The sequence below is a fragment of the Oncorhynchus mykiss genome, chromosome 18 (assembly GCF_057628025.1).
Source record: "Oncorhynchus mykiss isolate SJ-2025 chromosome 18, ASM5762802v1, whole genome shotgun sequence".
Classification (NCBI taxonomy): domain Eukaryota; kingdom Metazoa; phylum Chordata; class Actinopteri; order Salmoniformes; family Salmonidae; genus Oncorhynchus; species Oncorhynchus mykiss.
The window spans coordinates 60,697,204-60,721,739 of NC_143039.1; the positions used below are offsets into that span (position 1 = coordinate 60,697,204).

The 24,536-nt window shown below is 42.5% G+C and overlaps 1 protein-coding gene across 12 annotated transcripts in view; it reads right to left on the minus strand.

Annotated features, from left to right (window-relative positions):
- LOC110496850 (uncharacterized) overlaps nucleotides 1-24,536 on the minus strand; it is a 107,242-nt gene that overhangs the window by 33,044 nt on the left and 49,662 nt on the right. For 10 of the 12 annotated variants that reach the window (XM_090208990.1, XM_036953217.2, XM_090208991.1 and 7 more), the window contains 2 exons: nucleotides 15,316-15,449; nucleotides 2,539-2,643 (listed from right to left, as the gene is read on the minus strand). In XM_090208990.1, coding sequence (XP_090065116.1) covers nucleotides 2,539-2,643; nucleotides 15,316-15,449 — 239 coding nt within the window. Of the gene's footprint in view, nucleotides 1-2,538; nucleotides 2,644-3,519; nucleotides 3,644-15,315; nucleotides 15,450-24,536 lie in introns of those variants that run through there. The other 2 variants (XM_090208992.1, XM_036953222.2) reach the window with 2 other exon arrangements.

Below are 24,536 nucleotides of genomic sequence, written 5' to 3' on the forward strand. Positions count from 1 at the left end.
CTGGTTCATCCTTGGGAGCAATTTCCAAACGCCTGAAGGTACCGCGTTCATCTGTACAAACAATAGTACGTAACCGGCATACTGCTCAGGAAGGAGATGTGTTCTGTCTCCTAGAGTTGAACGTACTTTGGTGCGAAAAGTGCAAATCAATCCCAGAACAACAGCAAAGGACCTTGTGAAGATGCTGGAAGAAACAGGTACAAAATTATCTATAGCCACAGTAAAACGAGTCCTATGTAGACATAACCTGAAAGGCTGCTCAGCAACGAAGAAGCCACTGCGCCAAAAAAACCAGACTTACAGTTTGCCACTGCACATGGGGACAAAGATCTTACTTTTTGGAGAAATGTCCTCTGGTCTGCTGAAACAAAAATAGAACTGTTTGGCCATAATGACCATCGTTATGTTTGGAGGAAAAAGGGGGATGCTTGCAAGCCGAAGAACACCATCCCAACCGTGAAACACGGGGGTGGCAGCATCATGTTGTGGGGGTGCTTTGCTGCAGGAGGGACTGGTGCACTTCACAAAATAGATGGCATCATGAGAAAGGAAAATTATGTGGATATATTGAAGCAACATCTCAAGACATCAGTCAGGAAGATAAAACTTGGTCGCAAATAGGTCTTCCAAATGGACAATGACCCCAAGCATAATTCCAAACTTGTGGCAAAATGGCTTAAGGACAACAAAGTCAAGGTATTGGAGTGGCCATCACAAAGCCCTGACCTCAATCCCATAGACAATTTAAAGGCAATCCTACCAAATACTAATTGAGTGTATGTAAACTTCTGACCCACTGGGAATGTGATGAAAGAAATAAAAGCCTAAATTAATAGCAGTGATCCTAACTGACCTAAAAGAGGGAATTTTTTACTAGGATTAAATGTCAGGAAACTGACTTTAAATGTATTTGGCTTAGGTGTATGTAAACTTCTGACTTCAACTGTACATACATATATATTAGAGCATTCGGAAAGTATTCAGACCCCTTCAGCTTTTCCACATTTTGTTTTTTCTCTTCAATCTACACACAATACCCCATAATGACAAAGCAAAAACACGTTTGTGGAAATGATTTCCCCCCCCAAAAAAAATCTCACATTTACATAAGTACATAAGCATTTTTTACTCAGTACTTTGTTGAAGCACCATTGGCAGCGATTACAGCCTTGTGTCGTCTAAGGTATGACGCTACAAGCTTGACACTACTGTATTTGGGGAGTTTCTCACATTCTTCTCTGCAGATCCTCTCAAGCTCTGTCAGGTTGGATGGGGAGCGTCGCTGCACAGCTATTTTCAGGTCTCTCCAGAGATGTTAGATCAGGTTGAAGTCCGGGCTCTGGCTGGGCCACTCACGGACATTGAGACTTGTCCCCAAGCCACTCCTGTGTTGTCTTGGCTGTGTGCTTAGGGTCGTTGTCCTGTTGGAAGGTGAACCTTCTCCCCAGTCTGAGGTCCTGAGCAAGTTTTCAAGGATCTCTCCGTACTTTGCTCCATTCATCTTTCCCTCGACCCTGATTCGTCTCCCAGTCCCTGCCACTGAAAAACATCCCCACAGCATGATGCTGCCACCACCATGTTTCACCGTAGGGATGTTATTGGCCAGGTGATGATCGGTGCCTGGTTTCCTCCAGAAGTGACACTTAGTTTTCAGGCCAAAGGGTTCAATATTGGTTTCATCAGACCAGATAATCTTGTAGGTGTAGTCTTTTAGGTGCCTTTTGGCAAACTCCTAGCAGGCTGTCATGTGCCTTTTACTGAGGAGTGGTTTTCGTCTGGCCACTCTACCATAAAGGCCTGATTGGTGGAGTGTTGCAAAAATGGGAGAACCTTCCCAAAGGACAACTATCTCCACAGAGGAACTCTGGAGCTCGGTCATAGTGAATCGCACTATTGTTTTTGGTCACCTCCCTGACCAAGGCCCTGTCCCCCGATTGCTTAGTTTGGCAGTGCAGCCAGCTTTAGGAAATGTCTCGGTGGTTCCAAACGTCTTCCATTTAAGAATGATGATGGCCACTGTGGGGACCATCAATGCTGCAGACATTTTTTGGTACCCTTCCCCAGATTTGTGCCTTGACACAATCCTGTCTCGGAGCTCTATGAACAATTCCTTAGACCTCATGGCTTGGTTTTGCTCTGAAATACACGGTCAACTGTGGGACCTTATACAAACAGATGTTTCCCTTCCAAACCATGTCCAATCAATTGAATTTACCACAGGTGGACTCCAATCAAGTTGTAGAAACATCTCAAGGATGATCAATGGAAACAGGATTCACCAGAGCTCAATTTCGAGTCTCATAGGATAAGGTCTGAATACTTATGTAAATAAGGTATCTGTTTTTTTTTTAATACATTTGCAAAATTTTCCAAAGATAACCGTTTTCGTTTTGTCATTATGGGCTATTGTTGTGTAGATTGATGAAGATTATTTAAATCCATTTTAAGGCAAAATGTGGAAAAAGTGAAGGGGTCTGAATACTTTCCCAATGCACTGTATATTCCGTCATCCCCCCGCACGCACGGACACACACACACCTCAGCCTCTCCATATCCCATGGTCTTCTCCAGCTTCAAGGCAGCTCTCCTCAACTTCTTATGGAGCTGGTTCCCTTTGGGGACAACCACTGTCTTCAGCGACCTCTGTCAATGGACACACGGGCACAAACACGTTACTCAAGCAGGCTACATGCCCACACAACACACACATTACACAGGCAGACCACACACACACACTTTAATGTTGACACTCATGCACATTAACATAAGTCCATATATTGTATATACTCGCGCCACATGGGTCATTCCAACTCAAAAGTACAAGAAAGAGGATTGACAACCACCATCTCAGATTGCTCTGAAATCGTTTCTGTAGTTAGAAACCGATAAGATTACTGCAACATTTTGAAATATAATTAGATCTATGATCAATTATGCTAATTGATTGCACCCAAATATTCATAGAATATTCAATAAATATAGTACTTAACAATGAGTAAGACATGAGGAATCCCCAAAAATTTTAAAAAGACACTCATGGATCCCCCCACACCAATCCCACCCCAAAAACCAGTATACAGTATAATTTTCCTTGTCTGACAAGTAGTATATGGGCAGCATTTAGCCAAGTGGTTAGAGCGTTGGGCCAGTAACCAAAAGGTTGCTAGATCGAATCCCCGAGCTGACAAGGTAAAAATCTGCCGTTCTGCCCCTGAACAAGGCAGTTAATTAACCCACTGTTCCTAGGCCATCATTGTAAATAAGAATTTGTTCTTAACTGACTTGCTTAGTTAAATAAAAAATTAATTAATTAAATAAATAAATTTAGAGCTGCGACTCGCACTATTGTTTATTCCCAGTGAATTATTTGGTCATAGTTTTTTACCCGTTCAGAGAAATTTGTCATTGTAGTTATTAGGTTTATGTCCCATCATACATCCTGATATGACCAGATTCTGATCACTAGATGGTGGTCTATGGAAAAGTTATGACAGCAATCCATGCGTTGGTTTTGTTTACCTGTCCATTGTCGGCTACCGATCACACAGTCGTACAGAACAGCTGATGCTCTCATGCTCTCAGTGTTGCTTGCCTCGAAGCTAGCATAGAAGTAATTTAGCTCGTCTGGTAGGCTCGTGTCACTGGGCAGCTCGCGACTGTGCATCCCTTTGTAGTTTGTAATAGTTTGCAAGCCCTGCCACATAAGACGCGCATCAGAGCCAGTGTAGTATGATTCAATCTTAGCCCTGTATTTACGCTTTGCTTGTTTGGTGGTTCGTTGCAGGGCATAGCAGGTTTTCTTGTATGCTTCCGGGTTAGAGTCCCGCACCTTGAAAGCGCCAGCTCTACCCTTTAGCTCAGTGCGGAATGTTGCCTGTAATCCATGGCTTCTGGTTGGGGTATGTACGTCAGTGGGGACGACGTCCTCAATGCCCTTATTGATAAAGCCAGTGACTGATGTGGCGTACTCCTCAATGCCATCGGAAGAATCCCGGAACATGTTCCAGTCTGTGATAGAAAAACATTCCTGTAGTTTAGCATCTGCTTCATCTGACCACTTTTTTATAGACCGAGTCACTGGTGCTTCCTGCTTTTATTTTTGCTTGTAAGCAGGAATCAGGAGGATAGAGTTGTGGTCGGATTTACCAAATGGAGGGTGAGGGAGTGCTTTGTACGCGTCTCTGTGTGTGGAGTACAGGTAATCTAGAATTTTTTTTTCTCCCTCTGGTTGCACATTTAACATGCTGATAGAAATTTGGTAAAACTGATTTAAGTTTCCCTGCATTAAAGTCTCCGGTCACTAGGAGCGCCACCTCTGGTTGAGTGGTTTCCTGTTTGCTTATTTCCTTATACAGTTGACTGAGTGCGGTCTTAGTGCCAGCACCCGTCTGTGGTGGTAAATAAACAGCCACGAAAAGTATAGCTGAAAACTTTCTAGGCAAGTAGTGTGGCCTGCAATTTATCACAATATACTCTACTTCAGGCGATTCAAATCTAGACTTCCTTAGATTTCGTGTACCAGCTGTTGTTTAAAATATGTACAGACGCTCCTCTTGCAAATAACCGGGATGTCGGCCCTGTGTGTGTTTTATGCGTCACCCTTGTTGTAGAAAAAATCTTTGTCTAATCCGAGGTAAGTGATCGCTGTCCTGATATCCAGAAGCTCTTTTTTGCCTTAAGATACGGTTGCAGAAACATTATGTACAAAATAAGTTACAAATAACGCGAAAAAACCCCACATAATAGCACAATTGGTTGGGCCATTTCTTCCGGCGCCATTTTAGACAACATTTAAGCACTCACTTTTACGGTTTTTTTTTTTTTATAATTTTTTGAAACAAGTACATTTTTCCATTTCACTTCACCAATTTGGACTATTTTGTGCATGTCCATTACATGAAATCCAAATAAAAATAGTTTTAAATTACAGGTTGTAAAGCAACAAAATAGGAAAAACGACAAGGGAGATGAATACTCTTGCAAGGCACTGTATTACCTCAATTACCTCGACTAACCGGTACCCCCTGTATATAGCCTCACTACTGTTATTTTATTGTTGCTCCTTAAGTATTTTTTTTATTTATTTTTATTTTTTTATGTAAGTTTAGTTTATTTCAGTAAATACTTTATCACTTTTTTCCCCTAAAACGGCATTGTTGGTTAAAGGCTTGTAAGTAACCATTTCACTGTACCTGTTGTATTCGGCTCATGTGACAAATAACATATGATTTGAAATCCCATTGTGCTCTCTACTCTGAATATCTGGAAACATCTGTCAGCATTTTACACTTTCTGCCCATTCTCTTTTAAGCCCAATTTGTAACAACCATCTATTTATACCCGCCAAGCTTGACCAGGCTATTGTTTGTGGCGGGAGAGAGTGGAATGTTTCAAATATTTATTTTTAGATGGGACCTTTGCCAGTTTGAATGATCTTGGAGCAAAATGTAATTGGCCTCAATCAAATCTTTTCCGCTATTTCCAAGCTCAAAATTTTGTTTGTTCTCAGTTTCCTACCTTTCCTCAATCACCTCCTAACACACTATTAGAAGGAATCCTTTCGCTCCCGCAGAGTCGGGGAGGTATGATCTCGGGACAAGAACTTGAGCTGAAGATGACTGGTGGGGAAGAGGCCCTTCTTCGGGTTCACTCTACATCTTTCTGTACTCGGTTACATTTTAATTCAGTTCAAAGTTTTCTGTATTTCATTTTTTTTATACATTTGCAAAAATTTCTAAAAACACATTTTCACTTTGCCATTATGGGGTATTGTGTGTGTGTATGGATCAAAATCTATTTAATCAATTTTGAAATCAGGCAGTAACAAAATGTGGTCTAAATACAAGTCTAAATACATTTCCTACCTGCCAATGTGACAGACTGATTTCAATGTGACATCATTAACCTCTGAACAGAAGTCAGAGTGTCAGTAGTGAAAGTAGAGAAAAGGTCATTGCATACTAGGGTGTGTGTGGTTTTGGGGAACTGTCCGTTAAAAAGCTTGTGACTGGAAACCACAGGGATGCTCCGTGGCCTAACAGCAGGATGATAAGAGGAAGTGGCACCAACAGCGGTTGAGACTGTCACAACTCCTGGGTCATGGTTTGCAAATTAACCTGTCTTAATAAGGGTCAGTGGAAAGTGCTGTGTCATGTTAGTCGAAAACTACTGAAGTATACTGTATCACTGTATAGGCGGGGGGAGCTTTGCTTGGATATAAAAGAGTGCTGCGCCACTCGAAAGGCACGTATTCAGCTGTTGCATCTTTTGGTATTAAACAATTGAACTTCACTTTGAGTTGACTCGTGGTAAACAAGTTCATTGCATATTGAATAAAACATATCACTATGAATGACGAGTTACGTAGTACTCTATATAATCTGAGTGATAAATCACCTGGTACTCTACATAACCTAAGTGGCTATTCACCTGGTACTCCATTATACTCTGAGTGACTAATCAACTTGTACTGGAGATTCTTCATTAATCTTGCAATTATGTCCAGGACCAGGGTTAATCAGTGTCCGGGAAACCACCACTATAGAGCCTAAATGGCTAGTCACCTGGTCCTATATGCCCTGAGTGACTACAGTAGTTACATGTTACTATATACACTGATTGATGAGTCGTCTGGTACTCTATATAGTCGGAGTGACTATTCACCTACTACTCTATATACTCAGCGCGACTAGTCACCTGGGCCTGGTTTTCCCCTCATAATTTCCCTTAAAGTTTCTTTAACTTTAAGTCAGTTGCACAAATCATTTGAAGGTGAATTTCCCCCTTAAATTAAGTGAAAGGTTAAGGGTGGCCATAACATTCCCTTAACTGCTTCATTTAGTATGGATATCAATGTAAACAGCATTTGTGAAGGTGAATGTGTCATTCACCCTATTCCAACGAAACTACTGAAAGAGCTGCTTCCTGTGCTTGGCCCTCCTATGTTGAACATAATAAATGGCTCCCTATCCACCAGATGTGTACCAAACTCACTAAAAGTGGCAGAAATAAAGCCTCTCTTGAAAAAGCCAAACATTGAACAAGAAAATATAATAAACTAAAATTGGCCTATTTCGAATCTCCCATTTCTCTCAAAACTCTTAGAAAAGCTGTTGCGCAGCAACTCACTGCCTTCCTGAAGACAAACAATGTATACACGAAACACTTCAGGCTAGTTTTAGACCCCATCACAGCACTGAGACTGCACTTGTGAAGGTGGTAAATTACTTTTTAATGGTGTCAGACCAAGGCTCTTTATCTGTCGTCATGCTCCTAGACCTTAGTGCTGCTTTTGATATCATTGATCATCACATTCTTTTGGAGATTGGAAACCCAAATTGGTCTACACGGACAAGTTCTGGTCTGGTTTAGATCTTATCTGTCGGAAAGATATCAGTTTGTTTAAGTAGATGGTTTGTCCTCTGACAAATCAACTGTAAATTTCGGTGATCCTCAAGGCTCCCTTTTAGGACCACTATTCGTTTCCCTTTTTATTTTACCTCTTGGGGATGTCCTTCAGAAACAGAACGTTAACTTTCACTGCTATGCGGACGACACACAGCTGTACATTTCGATGAAACATGGTGAAGCCCCAAAATTGCCCTCCCTGGAAACCTGTGTTTCAAACATAAGGAAGTGGATGGCGGCAAATGTTCTAACTTTAAAAAGACAAAACAGAGATGCTAGTTCTAGGTCCCAAGAAACAAAGAGATCTTCTGTTGAATCTTGATGGTTGTACAGTCATCTCAAAAAAACCGAAGGACCTCGGCGTTACTCTGGACCCTGATCTCTCTTTTGACGAACATATCAAGACTGTTTCGAGGACAGCTTTTTTCCATCTACGTAACATTGCAAAAATCTGAAACTTTCTCTCCAAAAATTTAGAAAAAAGAATCCATGCTTTTGTCACTTCTAGATTAGACTACTGCAGTGCTCTACTTTCCGGCTACCCAGATAAAGCACTAAATAAACTTCAGTTAGTGCTAAACACGGCTGCTAGAATCTTGACAAGAACCCTAAAATTTGATCATATTACTCCAGTGCTAGCCTCTCTACACTGGCTTCCTGTTAAGGCAAGGGCTGATTTCAAGGTTTTACTGCTAACCTACGAAGCATTACATGGGCTTGTGCTTACCTATCTTTCCGATTTGGTCCTGCCGTACATACCTACACGTACGCTACGGTCACAAGACGCAGGCCTCCTTACTGTCCATATAATTTCTAAGCAAACAGCTGGAGGCAGGGCTTTCTCCTATAGAGCTCAATTTTTATGGAATGGTCTGCCTATCCATGTGAGAGAAGCAGACTCGTTCTCGACATTTAAGTCTTTATTGAAGACTCATCTCTTCAGTAGGTCCTATTATTGAGTGTAGTCTGGCCCAGGAGTGTGAAGGTGAATGGAAAGGCACTGGAGCAACAAACCGCCCTTGCTGTCTCTGACTGGCCTCTCTCCACTGGGATTCTCTGCCTCAAACCCTATTACGGGGGCTGAGTCACTGGCTTACTAGTGCTCTTCCATGCCGTCCCTAGGAGGGGTGCGTCACTTGAGTGGGTTGAGTCACTGACGTGATGTTCCTGTCTGGTTTTGCGCCCCCTCAGGCTTGTGCGGTGGAGGAGATCTTCATGGACTATACTCAGCCTTGTCTCAGGGTAGTAAGTTGGTGGTCTGTTAATATCCCTCTAGTGGTGTGGGGGCTGAGCTTTGGCAAAGTGGGGTAGGGTTATATCCTGCCTGTATGGCCCTGCCTGGGGGTATCGTCGGACGGGGCCACTGTCTCGACCCTTCCTGTCTCAGCCTCCAGTATTTATGCTGCAATAGTTTGTGTCAGGGGGCTAGAGTCAGTCTGTTATATCTGCAGTATTTCTCCTGTCTTATCCAGTGTCCTGTGTGAATTTAAGTTCTCGCTCTCTCAAGACAGCAGGTGTGGTAGAGATACTCTGAATGATCGGCTATGAAAAGCCAAGTGACATTTACTCCTGAGATGCTGACTTGTTGCACCCTCTACAACCACTGTGATTACATGAACATTTGAACATCTTGGCCATGTTCTGTTATAATCTCCACCCAGCCCAGCCAGAAGAGGACTGGCCACCCCTCATAGCCTGGTTCCTCTCAAGGTTTCTTCCGAGGTTCCTTCCTTTCTAGGGAGTTTTTCCGAGCAACCGTGCTTCTACACCGGCATTGCTTGCTGTTTGGGGTTTTAGGCTGATGTAAGAAGGGCTTTATAAATACATTGATTCATCTGCTCGGGTTACAAAAGGAAAACATCAACCAGCTAGCTATTTAGCTAAACGATGGAAGGTGCACAATCCATGGCACAATCCTCTGCATGGTTTGTATCTTCTGAAGCAATTTGGTTATCCTGTCTTGATTGTAGAAGTTTTATTTTGCTATCTCACAAAATTAAAGGCATCTCTTTGATGAGACGTTTAGTAAGTGAATCAGGCCGTCTCCACGGTAACCAGATACACTTTCTGTCATACATGCCTTCAAATTACCGTAAAGCCCCTTAACTATGCCCTTAAGGAAATATTTGAGGGTCTCTAGGCTACGCCTTTGAACAATTCCCTTAGGTAAGGGAATATTATTCCTTAACTTTTAAGATGTTTTATGCAACCGGGCTCTGGTATTTATATAATCTGAGTGACTATTCACCTACCCGTGTTGTGTTCGAGACCAGCTAAAGCGAGACCGATTCAAGACCAAGACCGGAGCAAATTGAGTCTAAGTCAAGACCAAGGAGGGGGACAAGGGGACTGAGACACAGTCAAGACCGAGACCAGAAAAATGCAAATCCAATTCAAGACCATGATAAGAGCTCAAAATGTCCGGTATTTTTGTGTTCATATTTCAAAAGAACATATGGATTCTTTAGACATTCAGAATAGTGAAAATATTCTGAGGGAAAATAGAGCCACTGTACAAATGATTACCAATCCAAACACAGTAGGAGCAATGGGCCTTTACACCTTCAGAGAAAGGCTCAGGATTTATAAAATGATGATACAAATTATTTCATATTATGTTCTGATTTAATCTCTTCAGTTTTTGTTGGAAAGGAAAGAATAAAAAATACATTCTCTTTGCTGGTCTCTGGGGAGATAAAATCTAGCTTTCTAAGCCAGCCATGAGCTAGGCCATCATATGCTAGATAGAAGGCAAAGGTTAAATTTCAAGTGATCAACTGGTGAGTGTAACTGAGAATTTTTTATTGCAGATCGCCTGCTGTTAGCCATCTCTTTGAAAATAACTTGTGTGTGAAACATGGTTGCATTTAAACTTTAGGACACCGGTTACTTTGTGTGTTAAATGTTTTTTTTTTGCTTAGCCTATTGGCTGTGTTTTTGCATTCTTATGATTGGGACCTACTGGCTTATTATGTTAATGTGAACGGACTGCTTATCCTTTAGCATCATGCAGTGTGTGACTGTGGTCTTTCCATTAGCCCTATGCAGTGGTGTCTGGGGAAGTGAGTAAACTCGAATTTTGCCAAAAATACCCCGAAAAGGCACCCTGTGTGAAAAACCCAGGTTTTTTTCACTCTCAAAATCACACCTGTGTCCACCCAGGCCCACCCATGCCTACACCTCTGATGCAAACAGCTCATGATGACCGAATTGGCTCTCTCAAATAGCTTACAAACCAACACTTTGGATCAAACTTTTTCAATAGCTGGTTTGCATACCCATTGTTACCTTAATTAGCATTTACTGGTAGACAGCGTAAGTTGAAAAGTATTTCCTACCCTACCGGCTACAGAAGTCATTATTCTGTGAGCTGCTCCATGTTAAAGCCAGTTGAGCTGAGCGCTCTTGCTGCCTGCAAATTATATTCCGCTGAAACTTGGCTGTGTGTGCAGCACCCATGTCAATAAATTTCACATGCTTTGCAATTGTGTAGGCTACATTATGGATGATTTCTCTATTATACTACATAATTGATAAGTAGTACACCTCCACTACACTACTTTGATACGCATCAGTGGGGATTAAAAAGTATACGCAATGCCCATTGAACAAACAAAAGTGGGTATATGGCTTATACCTGCGTATACCCTCAACTAGACCACTGGCCCTTTGTGTTTTACAAAAAGTGTAGTCTCCTACATTAGTGCTCTGGTGTTACGGTCCTTTCAGAATCACGAACCTGTCACATACTGAAGACCTATAGGTTCACCACTGTACTAACCTGTCACACACTGAAGACCTATAGGTTCACCACTGCGCAACATGTCACACACTAAAGGTCCAATAGGTTTGCCACTGCGCAAACATGTCTAGATAGATAAAGACTTAAGATATGAATGGTTCAAGAAAGGAGTGTATATATATTTGGCCTGGAGAAGTGGTTTATGCCCTGACCGAATGGACGCTTATAATTTCTTCCTGAGACCAGTGAAGTGAAAAACTACGAGTCTTCACTGTCCGAGACAGAGTACAAATGTTTCCGACGAGACACTCAATATGTGGTCTCAAGACCGGACTCGAGTACTACAACGCTGCCTACTACTCTATATACTTGGATGGACTAGTCACCTGGTACTTACAGTGCATTAATAAAGTATTCAGACCACATCCCTTTCTACAAATTTTGATTAGTTAAAGCCTAATTCTTAAATGTCTATTTTTTTTACTCGTCAATCTACACACATTACCCCATAATGACAAAGCGATAACAGGTTTAGACATTTTTGCAAATGTATTAAAAACAAACAAATACCTTATTTACATAAGTTTTCAGACCCTTTGCTATGACACTTGAAATTGACCTCCGGTGCATTCTGTTTCCATTGATCAGTTTCTACAAATTGTCTAGAGTCCACCTGTGGTAAATTCAATTGATTGGACAAGATTTGGAAAGGCACACACCTGTCTACATAAGGTCCCACAGTTGACAGTGCATGACAGACCAAAAACCAAGCCATGAGGTCGAAGGAATTGTTCGTAGAGCTCCGATACAGGATTGTGTCGAGGCACAGATCTGAGGAAGGGTACCAAAAAATGTCTGCAACATTGAAGGTCCCCAAGAACACAGTGGCCTCTATCACTCTTAAATGGAAGAAGTTTGGAACCACCAAGATTCTTCCTAGAGCTGGTCACCTGGCCAAACGGCGCAATCGGGGGAGAAGGACCTTGGTCAGGGAGGTGACTAAGAACCCGATGGTCACTGTGACAGAGCTCCAGAGTTCCTCTGTGGCAATGGGAGGACCTTCCAGAAGGACAACCATCTCTGCAGCACTCCACCAATCAGGCCTTCATTGTAGTGGCCAGATGGAAGCCACTCCTCCTCAGTAAAAGGCACATGACAGCCCGCTTGGAGTTTACCAAAATGCACCTAATGTACTCTGACCATGAGAAACGAGATTCTCTGTTCTGATGAAACCAAATCTGAACCTTTTGGCTTGAATGCCAAGCATCACGTCTGGAAGAATCCAAGCACCATCCCTACGGTGAAGCACAGTGGTGGCGGCATCATGCTGTGGGGATGTTTTTCAGCGGCAGGTACTGGGAGACTAGTCAGGATCGAGGGACAGGTGAATAGAGCCAAGTACAGAGAGATCGTTGATGAAAACCTGCTTCAGAGTGCTCAGGACCTCAGACTGGGGTGAAAGGTTCACCTTCCAACAGGACAACGATCCTAAGCACACAGCTTGTAGTGTCATACCCAAGAATACTTGAGGCTGTAACCACTGCCAAAAATGCATCAACAAAAGTATTGAGTAAAGAGTCTCAATACTTACAGTGGCTTGTGTAAGTATTCACCCCCCCTTGGCATTTTTCCTATTTTGTTGCCTTACAACCTGGAAATAAATAGATTTTTGGGGGGTTTGTATAATTTGATTTACACAACAAGCCTACCACTTTGACGATGCAAAATATATTTTATTGTGAAACAAACAAGAAATAAGACAGAAAACTACAAACTTGAGCTTGCATAACTATTCACACCCCCAAAGTCAATACTTTGTAGAATTACAGCTGCAAGTCTCTTGGGGTGTCTCTATAAGCTTGGCACATCTGGCCACTGCTCCCGCTGGTGTACAGCAATCTTTGGTACCACAGATTCTCAATTGGATTGAGGTCTGGGCTTTGACTAGGCCATTCCAAGACATTTACATGTTCCTCCTTAAACCACTCAAGTGTTGCTGTACCAGTATGCTTAGGGTCATTGTCCTGCTGGAAGGTGAGCCTCCGTCCCAGTCTCAAATCTCTGGAAGACTAAAACAGGTTTTCCTCAAAAATGTCCCTGTATTTAGCGCCATCATTCCTTCAATTCTGACCAGTTTTCCAGTCCCTGCCGATGAAACAAATGGATGATGTTCTCGGGGTGATGAGGTGTTGGGTTTGCGCCTGATAAAATAATTCAAATGTTGAAAGATAATGATGAAATAATTCCACTCTGAAACCTTATAATTGTATGAAATTGATTAGAATCATAGAATGATTAATCTGATGTGTGTAGTTGTAGTCAGAATTAGGGAAAAACACACTGTCTGAGCAAAATTCGGTGCCGACCTGGCTAGGCTTCTGAGAGACTTGGGAGAGGACAGGGAGTACTTCTCAAGGTCTCCCTAATCTCGGGGGAATGGAACTGTCGGCTGGGTAGTGATACAGTATGTCCGTAGGACACATGTGTGTGAAGGTATGAAAGCAACATTTTAGTCTCATCTGACCAGAGTACCTTCTTCCATATGTTTGGGGAGTCTCCCACATGCCTTTTGGCAAACACCAAATGGGTTTGCTTATTTGTTTCTTTAAGCAATGGCTTTTCTCTGGCCACTCTTCCATAAAGCCCAGCTCTGGAGTGTACGGCTTAAAGTGGTCCTATGGAGAGATACTCCAATATCCGCTGTGGAGCTTTGCAGCTCCTTCAGGGTTATCTTTGGTCTCTTTGTTGCCCCTCTGATTAATGCCCTCCTTGCCTGGTCCGTGAATTTTGATGGGCGGCCCTCTCGACAGGTTTGTTGTGGTGTCATATTCTTTCCATTTTTAATAATGGATTTAATGGTGCTCCTTGGGATGTTCAAAGTTTTGGATATTTTTTTATAACCCAACACTGATCTGTACTTCTCCACAACTTTGTCCCTGATCTGTTTGGAGAACTCCTTGGTCTTCATGGTGCCGCTTGCTAGGTGGTGCCCCTTGCTTAGTGGTGTTGCAGACTCTGGGGCCTTTCAGAACAGGTGTATATATACTGAGATCATGTGAAGATCATGTGACACTTAAATAAAGTCCACCTGTGTGCAATCTAACTAATTATGGGACTTCTGAAGGTAATTGGTTGCACCAGATCTTATTTAGGGGCTTCATAGCAAAGTTTTTGAAACAAGTTATAGTTTTCATTTCACTTCACCAAGTTGGACTATTTTGTGTTTGTCCATTACATGAAATCCCAATAAAAATACATTTATGTTACAGGTTGTAATGCAACCTAGGGATGAATACTTTTGCAAGGCACTGTATGTAAATGTAATATTTCCGTTTTTTATTTGTAATACATTTGCAAAAATGTAGAAAACAAACAAGTTTTTGCTTTGACATTATGGGGGTAGTGTGTAGATTGATGAAGGAAAAAAACGATGTAATCACTTTTCGAATAAGGCTGCAACGTAACTAAATGTGGAAAAAGTTGAGGGGTCTAAATACTTGCCGAATGCACTGTATATACGTTATAAGTGTCTAACCACCTAATACTCGGAGTGACAGTGTCATGGAAATATTCAGTCAATAATATTTCTCAAATACCAGAGCCTGTGAGTTAGACTATTACAAATTGACTATTACAAAGTAACAAGCCGAGCTGGTCCAAAGATCAACTGATTTTCCAGCCTCGGCACACACTTTTAATTCAGTTTTCAACCTTACGTCACACACATAGTAACTCCTCTTTATGTTAATGATTCATCCCCTCTGGCATTTAGCCACCATTATCTTTTTGCATGGCAATAATTCTAGCTTGGTTTCACATTCCATTGGTGGAGTAACCATAGCAAATGGTACAAGGGTAAAAATTAGGCCATAGCAATGGTACCAAAATAAAACAGACATGCACACTCCCAAGGCAGGTGCATGTCTAATGGTGCTTAAGTAATACAAACCTATGCTCCTAATATACGTCTAATGAACCTCACTGGACTAGGTAATGGCTTCCCTTAGCCTAATGACTAGACACACATATAGAGCGCACTTATTCTGCTTACTACTTATTCTGCTTACTACTCTAAGATGTATAATGTGCACACATGTACTGGAAAATTCCCAATACTAGTTATGTGGTACTCCATATGATCTAAGTGATGGTTCCTTGTTACTTACCAGGTAGGAAAGTCGGTGGCAGTCTGTGGTTACATGGACGATGATGGCGTTCTGGAAGACTTTACACCCACACACCTGGCAGAGGTAGAGGGGGGGCTGGCCGTGACTGTGGCACTCAATGAGTGCACTCAGACCTGGGGGTGTAGGGAGAACTAACAGTGTCACCACAAGGTTTATAGATTTCATATTTCTCAGGGCTTTAACCATAACGTCTAGCTCTGGGAAGAAGGTACAGGACAATCTGTAGGACAACACCTTTATAGTCAACTCTGAATCTCAAAGGACAGTCCAGACCAAAAAGTATCAGCTAATGAGACAAGGCAAGACAAAAACCACAACTTTACAAAAATATTTAGTAGGACATCAGGTTGGAGAGTTCAAAATGTAGCATCGTACAGTTGTTTTTATTTGGTAATCAGGCTGACTAGCATATATTACTTTTGTGGATGTATGCACGTAACATAACTGGCATCGTAGCATCTTTCAACAGACTGTGGGATGCCACCACTAACGAGGAACATTGTTCCGGTCTGCAGATTTTGTCACAACTTTCGTCAACTTCGGATGGATAAATCACAATTTCATAGGTGATCGATATTTAGAATTTCAGAAGGTGAGGGGACATTTGGCCAATAGACTTGCCCGTAACTTGCAAAGAAAATCGTTCTAGTATCTATTCTAAGCAAGTATGTAAGAGTTATTATTATTTTATTTTTTTTGTGTAATTTGTTTAGCCCCTTTTTCTCCTCAATTTTGTGACTACGATCGTCTTATTGCTGCAACTCCCAAACAGGATAGGGACAGGCAAAAGTCGAGTCATGCGTCCTCCGAAACATGACCTGCCAAACTGTTGTTCTTAACACCTGCTTGCTTAACCTGTAAGCCAGCTGCACCAATGTGTTTGTGGAAACTGACGACCGAAGTCAGCCTGCAGGCGCCCGGCCCCCAACAAGGAGTCGCTATAGCGCAATGAGCTAAGTAAACCCCCACAGCCAAACCATTCTCTATCCCGGACGACACTGGGCCAATTGTGCACCACTCTATGGGACTCCCGGTCACGGCCGGTAATGACACAGCCTGGGATCGGGGAAAAAAATTATTGGATATGCTTAAAAATGACAGTATGTTAAACTCCTTTTGGCTTTCAATGTAGTAGAATTTGCAGCATACGTTTGAAGAAGAGAAGCATCTTTTCAGACCCACAGGTGATTGACAACAGCTGATATTAGATAAAAGGACAGGCTGTACCAAAATGAACTAGTGAGAAACAACGCAATTGCAAATTATATGATGCATTCTCATTATAGATAAGCCTAGTATGTTGACATTTGTTGCTTATAACAAATTAAGGTCATATAAACAATATTGCTAATTATACATGACAATGGATTCAGATATTGCTCCTACAGCATCCCATTTGTTTCTATATTTCCCTTTGTCTTAATTACCCACCCTAACTCATCAAGTTTGCTAACTAAACACTAAAAGGTCTGAAAATTGTTACTTATCTTATGCTTTACTTTAAATTGGTAATACCTTAAGATCTAAAAAAAATGCTGCTTAAGAGACTCCATGTGTTAGGCTGGCACTTGCAGTAACTGTGTAATGATAGGGCATGGAGAACTGGGGAGGTTAGGGAGGGTTTACAGGGAGGGTTTTCTGGGTGGGAACGACCAATGGGTGAGTTTCCCAGTGGGTCCTGCTTTTTGTTACACATCCATGGGCTTATCAACACTAACGATAACAATTATATCATTAATATAACATTTCTTTCTGAAAAACAATGGCAACACTAGCTGTTCATGTTCCAGCTGTCGTGACATCCGAGCAAGAAACCATATTGATATAGCAATGCTCCAAAAACACACCTGCTCCATTAGGACGCACATAGAAAGCAGAACCATTTGTACAAAATTACTGCTTTTTCATCAGCCCCAAACAAAACTGATTGTGTAATCATAATGATGAATAAGAAGCTCAAAATCACCACATTGGGCGAAGACCAAGAAAGCAGAAACTGACTTTATTACTGTACTGTGTATGCTCCAAATTCATATGATCCTATGTATTTTCATTCTCTGAACAGCATAATGTTACAATTAACTGAATTCCATCTAGATATTGGGACAGGCATGAATGCCATTTTGAACATGCGGGACAAAACTAATAAAACCAAAGTATTCGGCCCCCTTGAACTTTGCGACCTTTTTCCACATTTCAGGCTTCAAACATAAAGATATAAAACTGTATTTTTTTGTGAAGAATCAACAACAAGTGGGACACAATCATGAAGTGGAACGATATTATTGGATATTTCAAACTTTTTTAACAAATCAAAAACTGAAAAATTGGGCATGCAGGTCTCGACCCCGCCCTGTGCAACTGGGTACTGGACTTCCTGACGGGCCGCCCCCAGGTGGTGAGGGTAGGCAACAACATTTCCACCCCGCTGATCCTCAACACTGGGGCCCCACAATGGTGCGTTCTGAGCCCTCTCCTGTACTCCCTGTTCACCCACGACTGCGTGACCACGCACGCCTCCAACTCAATCATCAAGTTTGCGGACGACACAACAGTGGTAGGCTTGATTACCAACAATGACGAGACGGCCTACAGGGAGGAGGTGAGGGCCCTCGGAGTGTGGTGTCAGGAAAATAACCTCACACTCAACGTCAACAAAACTAAGGAGATGATTGTGGACTTCAGGAAACAGCAGAGGGAACACCCCCCTATCCACATCGATGGAACAGTAGTGGAGAGGGTAGTAAGTTTTAAGTTCCTCGGCGTACACATCACAGACAAACTGAATTGGTCCACCCACACAGACAGCATCGTGAAGAAGGCGCAGCAGCGCCTCTTCAACCTCAGGAGGCTGAAGAAATTTGGCTTGTCACCAAAAGCACTCACAAACTTCTACAGATGCACAATCGAGAGCATCCTGTCGGGCTGTATCACCGCCTGGTACGGCAACTGCTCCGCCCACAACCGTAAGGCCGGCACAACGCATCACCGGGGGCAAACTACCTGCCCTCCAGGACTCCTACACCACCCGATGTCACAGGAAGGCCATAAAGATCATCAAGGACAACAACCACCCGAGCCACTGCCTGTTCACCCCGCTATCATCCAGGAGGCTAGGTCAGTACAGGTGCATCAAAGCTGGGACCGAGAGACTGAAAAACAGCTTCTATCTCAAGGCCATCAGACTGTTAAACAGCCACCACTAACTGAGTGGCTGCTGCCAACACACTGACTCAACTCCAGCCACTTTAATAATGGGAATTGATGGGAAATTCTGTAAAATATATCATTAGCCACTTTAAACAATGCTACCTAATATGTTTACATACCCTACATTATTCATCTCATATGTATATGTATATACTGTACTCTATATCATCTACTGCACATATGTCAGAGTCAAGGCCCGCGGGCCACATCCGGCCCGCAAGAAGGTTTTTTACGGCCCCTGGGATGATCTTGATTTATTATTAGAACCGGCCCGCAGCAAGCCGGCAGCCCGCAGATCTTTTACACGCACCAATACTACATTTCCCACAATGCAAAGGTGACGCACCGAGCAGTAGGCTGCTTCATTTCAATATTTATTGGCACAGCAGTCGTCAGCATCACAGTAAAATTAACTTTCAGATACCCATCAAAAATGGCAAAACGGAAGGTGGATACTGAGAACCGGGGGTTTCAAACAAGGTGGGAGTCGGAGTATATGTTCACGAAGGTAGCTGGAAAACCTGTGTGTCTTCTGTGTGGAGAAAGTGTGGCGGTACTGAAAGAGTATAATCTGAGACGACATTATGAAACGAAACACGCGGACAAAAACAAGAATATGGACATGGAACAAAGGCTACAAAAGGCAGAGGAATTAAAACGAGGCCTCAAATCACGACAGGCTCTGTTCAAAAAAGCCAAATCACAAGGCCAGGCTGCTGTCAAGGCCAGTTTTATTTTGGCAGAAGAGATCGCTAAATCAGCCCGGCCATTTACGGAGGGGGATTTCATCAAAAACTGCATGATTAAAGTTTGTGACGAAGTTTGCCCAGAAAAAAGGCAACTCTTTTTAAATGTGAGTCTGAGCAGAAACACCATTGCCGAGAGAGTAGACCAGTTGTCCATCAATCTAAAAGAGCAGCTTGTGAAAAAGGGAAAAGATTTTATTGCATATTCCTTGGCTGTGGATGAGAGCACCGACATTTCTGACATTGCCCAGTTGTCAATTTTCATCCGCGGAGTGGACTCCAACCTAAGCGTGACAGAGGAGTTTTTGGCTTTACGTCCTATGCATGGCACAACTACGGGGCATGATTTGTATGAAGAGGTGTCAAGATGTGTAAATGAGATGGAGCTGCCTTGGGAAAAACTCGTGGGTTTGACAACCGACGGAGCACCTGCGATGTGTGGACACAGGAGCGGACTGGTGGCGAAGATACGGGAAAAGATGCAAGAGGAAAACGCGACAGGTGAGCTGACAGCTTATCATTGTATCATACACCAGGAAGCGTTGTGCGGTAAAGCCTTGAAAATGGAGCATGTAATGAGCATCATCACGCGCACAGTTAACTTTATCAGAGCCAAAGGTTTGAATCACCGCCAGTTCAAGGCATTTCTGACGGAGTTAGAAACGGAGCATGGTGATTTGCCTTATCACACAGAGGTGCGATGGCTAAGCCAGGGAAAGGTGCTTCAAAGATGTTTCGAGCTTCGTGAGGAGATTTGTCTGTTCTTGGACAGCAAAGGGAAAGACACAACACAACTCCGAGACGAAATGTTTCTGTGTGAAATGGCTTTTCTGTGTGACATTACGAGTCATCTGAATGCAATAAACTTGCAGCTGCAGGGTCGGGATCGTGTCATCTCTGATATGTACAGTACAGTGAAGGCATTTAAAACCAAACTGACTCTGTGGGAGACGCAGATGCGGAAAGAAAATTTGAGCCACTTTCCCAGCTGCCAGACCATGAAAGAGAAGCTCTCTACCAGTGCGTTCCCGAGCACACAGTTGGCTGATAAAATAGGTATGCTTGCCGCTGACTTTCGACGCCGATTTGCTGACTTTGAAGCACAAAAAAGCAGGTTGGAACTGCTCGGTAACCCATTTGCTGTTGACGTGGAAAGCTCACCACCAAACCTCCAAATGGAGTTGATTGACCTCCAATGCAATGATGCACTGAGGGCAAAATATGCGGCAGTGGGTGCTGCGGAGTTCGCCCGTTTCCTCCCCGGCACAATGCCCCAGCTGCGCATCCAGGCTGCTCAAACGTTGTCTATGTTTGGCAGCACATACCTGTGTGAACAACTGTTTTCTTTGATGAACCTGAACAAAACATCACACAGAAGTCGACTTACTGCTGAACACCTCCACTCAATTCTGAGGATTTCTTCAGCTCAGAGCCTTACCCCGAACATTGATGAACTTGTGGAAAAGATGGGACACCACCAAGTATCACCCTCAACCTCAAACAAGTGAACATTACTGTGCAATCACATATTTAGAGTTTTTACTCAGTTCAAGTTTAAAAGTTAAAATTTAATATTTGTTTTCACTGCATGTTACTTCTCCTTAAACAAAGTGTTGTTTTTGATTAATAGATTTTTGCACTTTATTTTTTTGTATTTCAATCCAATTATATTTTAAAAATATTTCAGTTGAGTGGATGATAGAAAATTGCTATTATTGTTTTTTCTTTGAAGTAAATTTAGCCCACTTTTGCTAAAATAGAAAATATAGTCTACTGATGGTGCCTTGAATACCGGTTTCTTTCATTTAATGTTCATGTTATGGGGATATTTATATAAAGGAAATTTGTCTTTTGTGTCTGTTGAAAATTAAAGATTACTGACAGAGCCATAAGAAAATATTGCTTTATTTATCTGATCATATTGTAATATATTTGTTAGGTTTTCAGTAGGTTCAATTAGGTTCACTAGACTATATGCGTCATTTAAAAATTTTTCAATGAACATTCGAACAGTCCGGCCCTCGTCTTGTAGCTGATTTTTTTATTTGGCCCTCCGTCCATTTGACTTTGACACCCCTGATCTACTGCATCTTTATGTAATACATGTATCACTAGCCACTTTAACTATGCCACTTTGTTTACATACTCATCTCATATGTATATATACTGCACTCAATACCATCTACTGTATCTTGCCTATGCCGCTCTGTACCATCACTCATTCATATATCTTCATGTACATATTCTTTATCCCCTTACACTTGTGTCTATAAGGTAGTAGTTTTGGAATTGTTAGCTAGATTACTTGTTGGTCATTACTGCATTGTCGGAACTAGAAGCACAAGCATTTCGCTACACCCGCATTAACATCTGCTAACCATGTGTATGTGACAAATAAAATTTGATTTGATTTGATGCTTCCCACCTGGCTACCCCTACCCCGGTCAACAGCACTGCACCCCCCACAGCAACTCGCCCAAGCCTTCCCCATTTCTCCTTCTCCCAAATCCAGTCAGCTGAAAAATCTGGACCCCTACAAATCAGCCGGGCTAGACAATCTGGACCCTCTCTTCCTAAAATTATCTGCCGAAATTGTTGCCACCCCAAAAGATTGGAAAGCAGCTGCGGTCATCCCCCTCTACAAAAGGGGGGGACACTCTTGACCCAAACTGCTACAGACCTATATCTATCCTACCCTGCCTTTCTAAGGACTTCGAAAGCCAAGTCAACAAACAGATTACCGACCATTTCAAATCTCACCATACCCTCTCTGCTATGCAATCTGATTTCAGAGCTGGTCATGGGTGCACCTCAGCCACGCTCTAGGTCCTAAACGACATCTTAACCGCCATCGATAAGAAACATTACTGACATAGAATATGTGGACAACTACACATACCTAGGTGTCTGGTTAGACTGTAAACTCTCCTTCCAGACCCACATCAAACATCTCCAATCCAAAGTTAAATCTAGAATTGGTAAGTCCCCCTTATCTCAGCTCGCTGATCAACACAGCATCACCCACCTGTAGCACGCGCTCCAGCAGGTATATCTCTCTGGTCACCCCCAAAACCAATTATTTCTTCATCCAGTTCTCTGCTGCCAATGACTGGAACGAACTACAAAAATATCTGAAACTGGAAACACTTATCTCCCTCACTAGCTTTAAGCACCAGCTGTCAGAGCAGCTCACAGATTACTGCACCTGTACATAGCCCATCTATAATTTAGCCCAAACAACTACCTCTTTCCCTACTGTATTTATTTTATTTATTTTGCTCCTTTGCACCCCATTATTTTTATTTCTACTTTGCACATTCTTCCACTGCAAATCTACCATTCCAGTGTTTTACTTGCAATATTGTATTTACTTTGCCACCACGGCCTTTTTTTTGCCTTTACCTCCCTTATCTCACCTCATTAGCTCACATCATATATAGACTTGTTTCTACTGTATTATTGACTGCATGTTTGTTTTATTCCATGTGTAACTCTGTGTCCTTGTATGTGTTACTGCTTTGCTTTATCTTGGCCAGGTCGCAATTGTAAATGAGAACTTGTTCTCAACTTGCCTACCTGGTTAAATAAAAGGTGGAAAAAAATACACTTCTCAAAAAAATAAAGGGAACACTAAAATAACATATCCTAGATCTGAATGAATGAAGTATTCTTATTAAATACTTTTTTCTTTACATAGTTGAATGTGCTGACAACAAAATCACACAAAAATTATCAATGGAAATCAAATTTATCAACCCATGGAGGTCTGGATTTGGAGTCACACTCAAAATTAAAGTTGAAAACCACACTACAGGCTGATCCAACTTTGATGTAATGTCCTTAAAACAAGTCAAAATGAGGCTCAGTAGTGTGTGTGGCCTCCACGTGCCTGTATGACCTCCCTATAATGCCTGGGCATGCTCCTGATGAGGTGGCGGATGGTCTCCTGAGGGATCTCCTCCCAGACCTGGACTAAAGCATCCGCCAACTCAAAGACAGTCTGTGGTGCAACGTGGCGTTGGTGGATGGAGCGAGACATGATGTCCCAGATGTGCTCAATTGGATTCAGGTCTGGTGAACGGGCGGGTCAGTCCATAGCATCAATGCCTTCCTCGTGAAGGAACTGCTGACACACTCCAGCCACATGAGATCTAGCACAACCCCCACCTGTGGACATCGGGCCCTCATACCACCCTCATGGAGTCTGTTTCTGACCGTTTGAGCAGACACATGCACATTTGTGGCCTGCTGGAGGTCATTTTGCAGGGCTCCGGCAGTGCTCCTCCAGCTCCTCCTTGCACAAAAGCGGAGGTAACGGTCCTGCTGCTGGGTTGTTGCCCTCCTACGGCCTCGTCCACGTCTCCTGATGTACTGGCCTGTCTCCTGGTAGCGCCTCCATGCTCTGTACACTATGCTGACAGACACAGCAAACCTTGCCACAGCTCGCATTGATGTTCCATCCTGGATGAGCTGCACTATCTGAGCCACTTGTGTGGGTTGTAGACTCCGTCTCATGCTACCACTAGAGTGAAAGCACCGCCAGCATTCAAACGTGACCAAAACATCAGCCAGGAAGCATAGGAACTGAGAAGTGGTCTGTGGTTACCACCTGCAGAACCACTCCTTTATTGGGGGTGTCTTGCTAATTGCCTATAATTTCCACCTGTTGTCTATTCCATTTGCACAACAGCATGTGAAATTTATTGTCAATCAGTGTTGCTTCCTAAGTGGACAGTTTGATTTTACAGAAGTGTGATTGACTTGGAGTTACATTGTGTTGTTTAAGTGTTCCCTTTATTTTTTTGAGCAGTGTATATAGCAAGTGTCTGTGGGGTCATATTGCACTTCCTAAGGCTTCCACTAGATGTCAATAGTCTTTAGAACCTTGTTTCAGGATTCTACTGTGAAGTGGGAGAGAATGAGAGCTGATTGAGTCATGGGTCTGCCAAAACACCATGTGCTCAGTCCAGCGCGCGCTAGTGAGAGTTAGCACCGTTCCCTTTCATTTCTAAAGACAAAGGAATTCTCCAGTTGAACCATTAGGATGTTATCATAAATCTTCAATAAAGATTGATTATATACATCGTTTGACATGTTTCTACGAACTGTAATATAACTTTTTTGACTTTGTCTGGACATAAATGATGGACTTTATCGAACAAAAAACTAACATTTATTGTGGAACTGGGATTCCTGGGAGTGCATTCTGACGAAGATCAAAGGTAAGTGACTATTTATAATGCT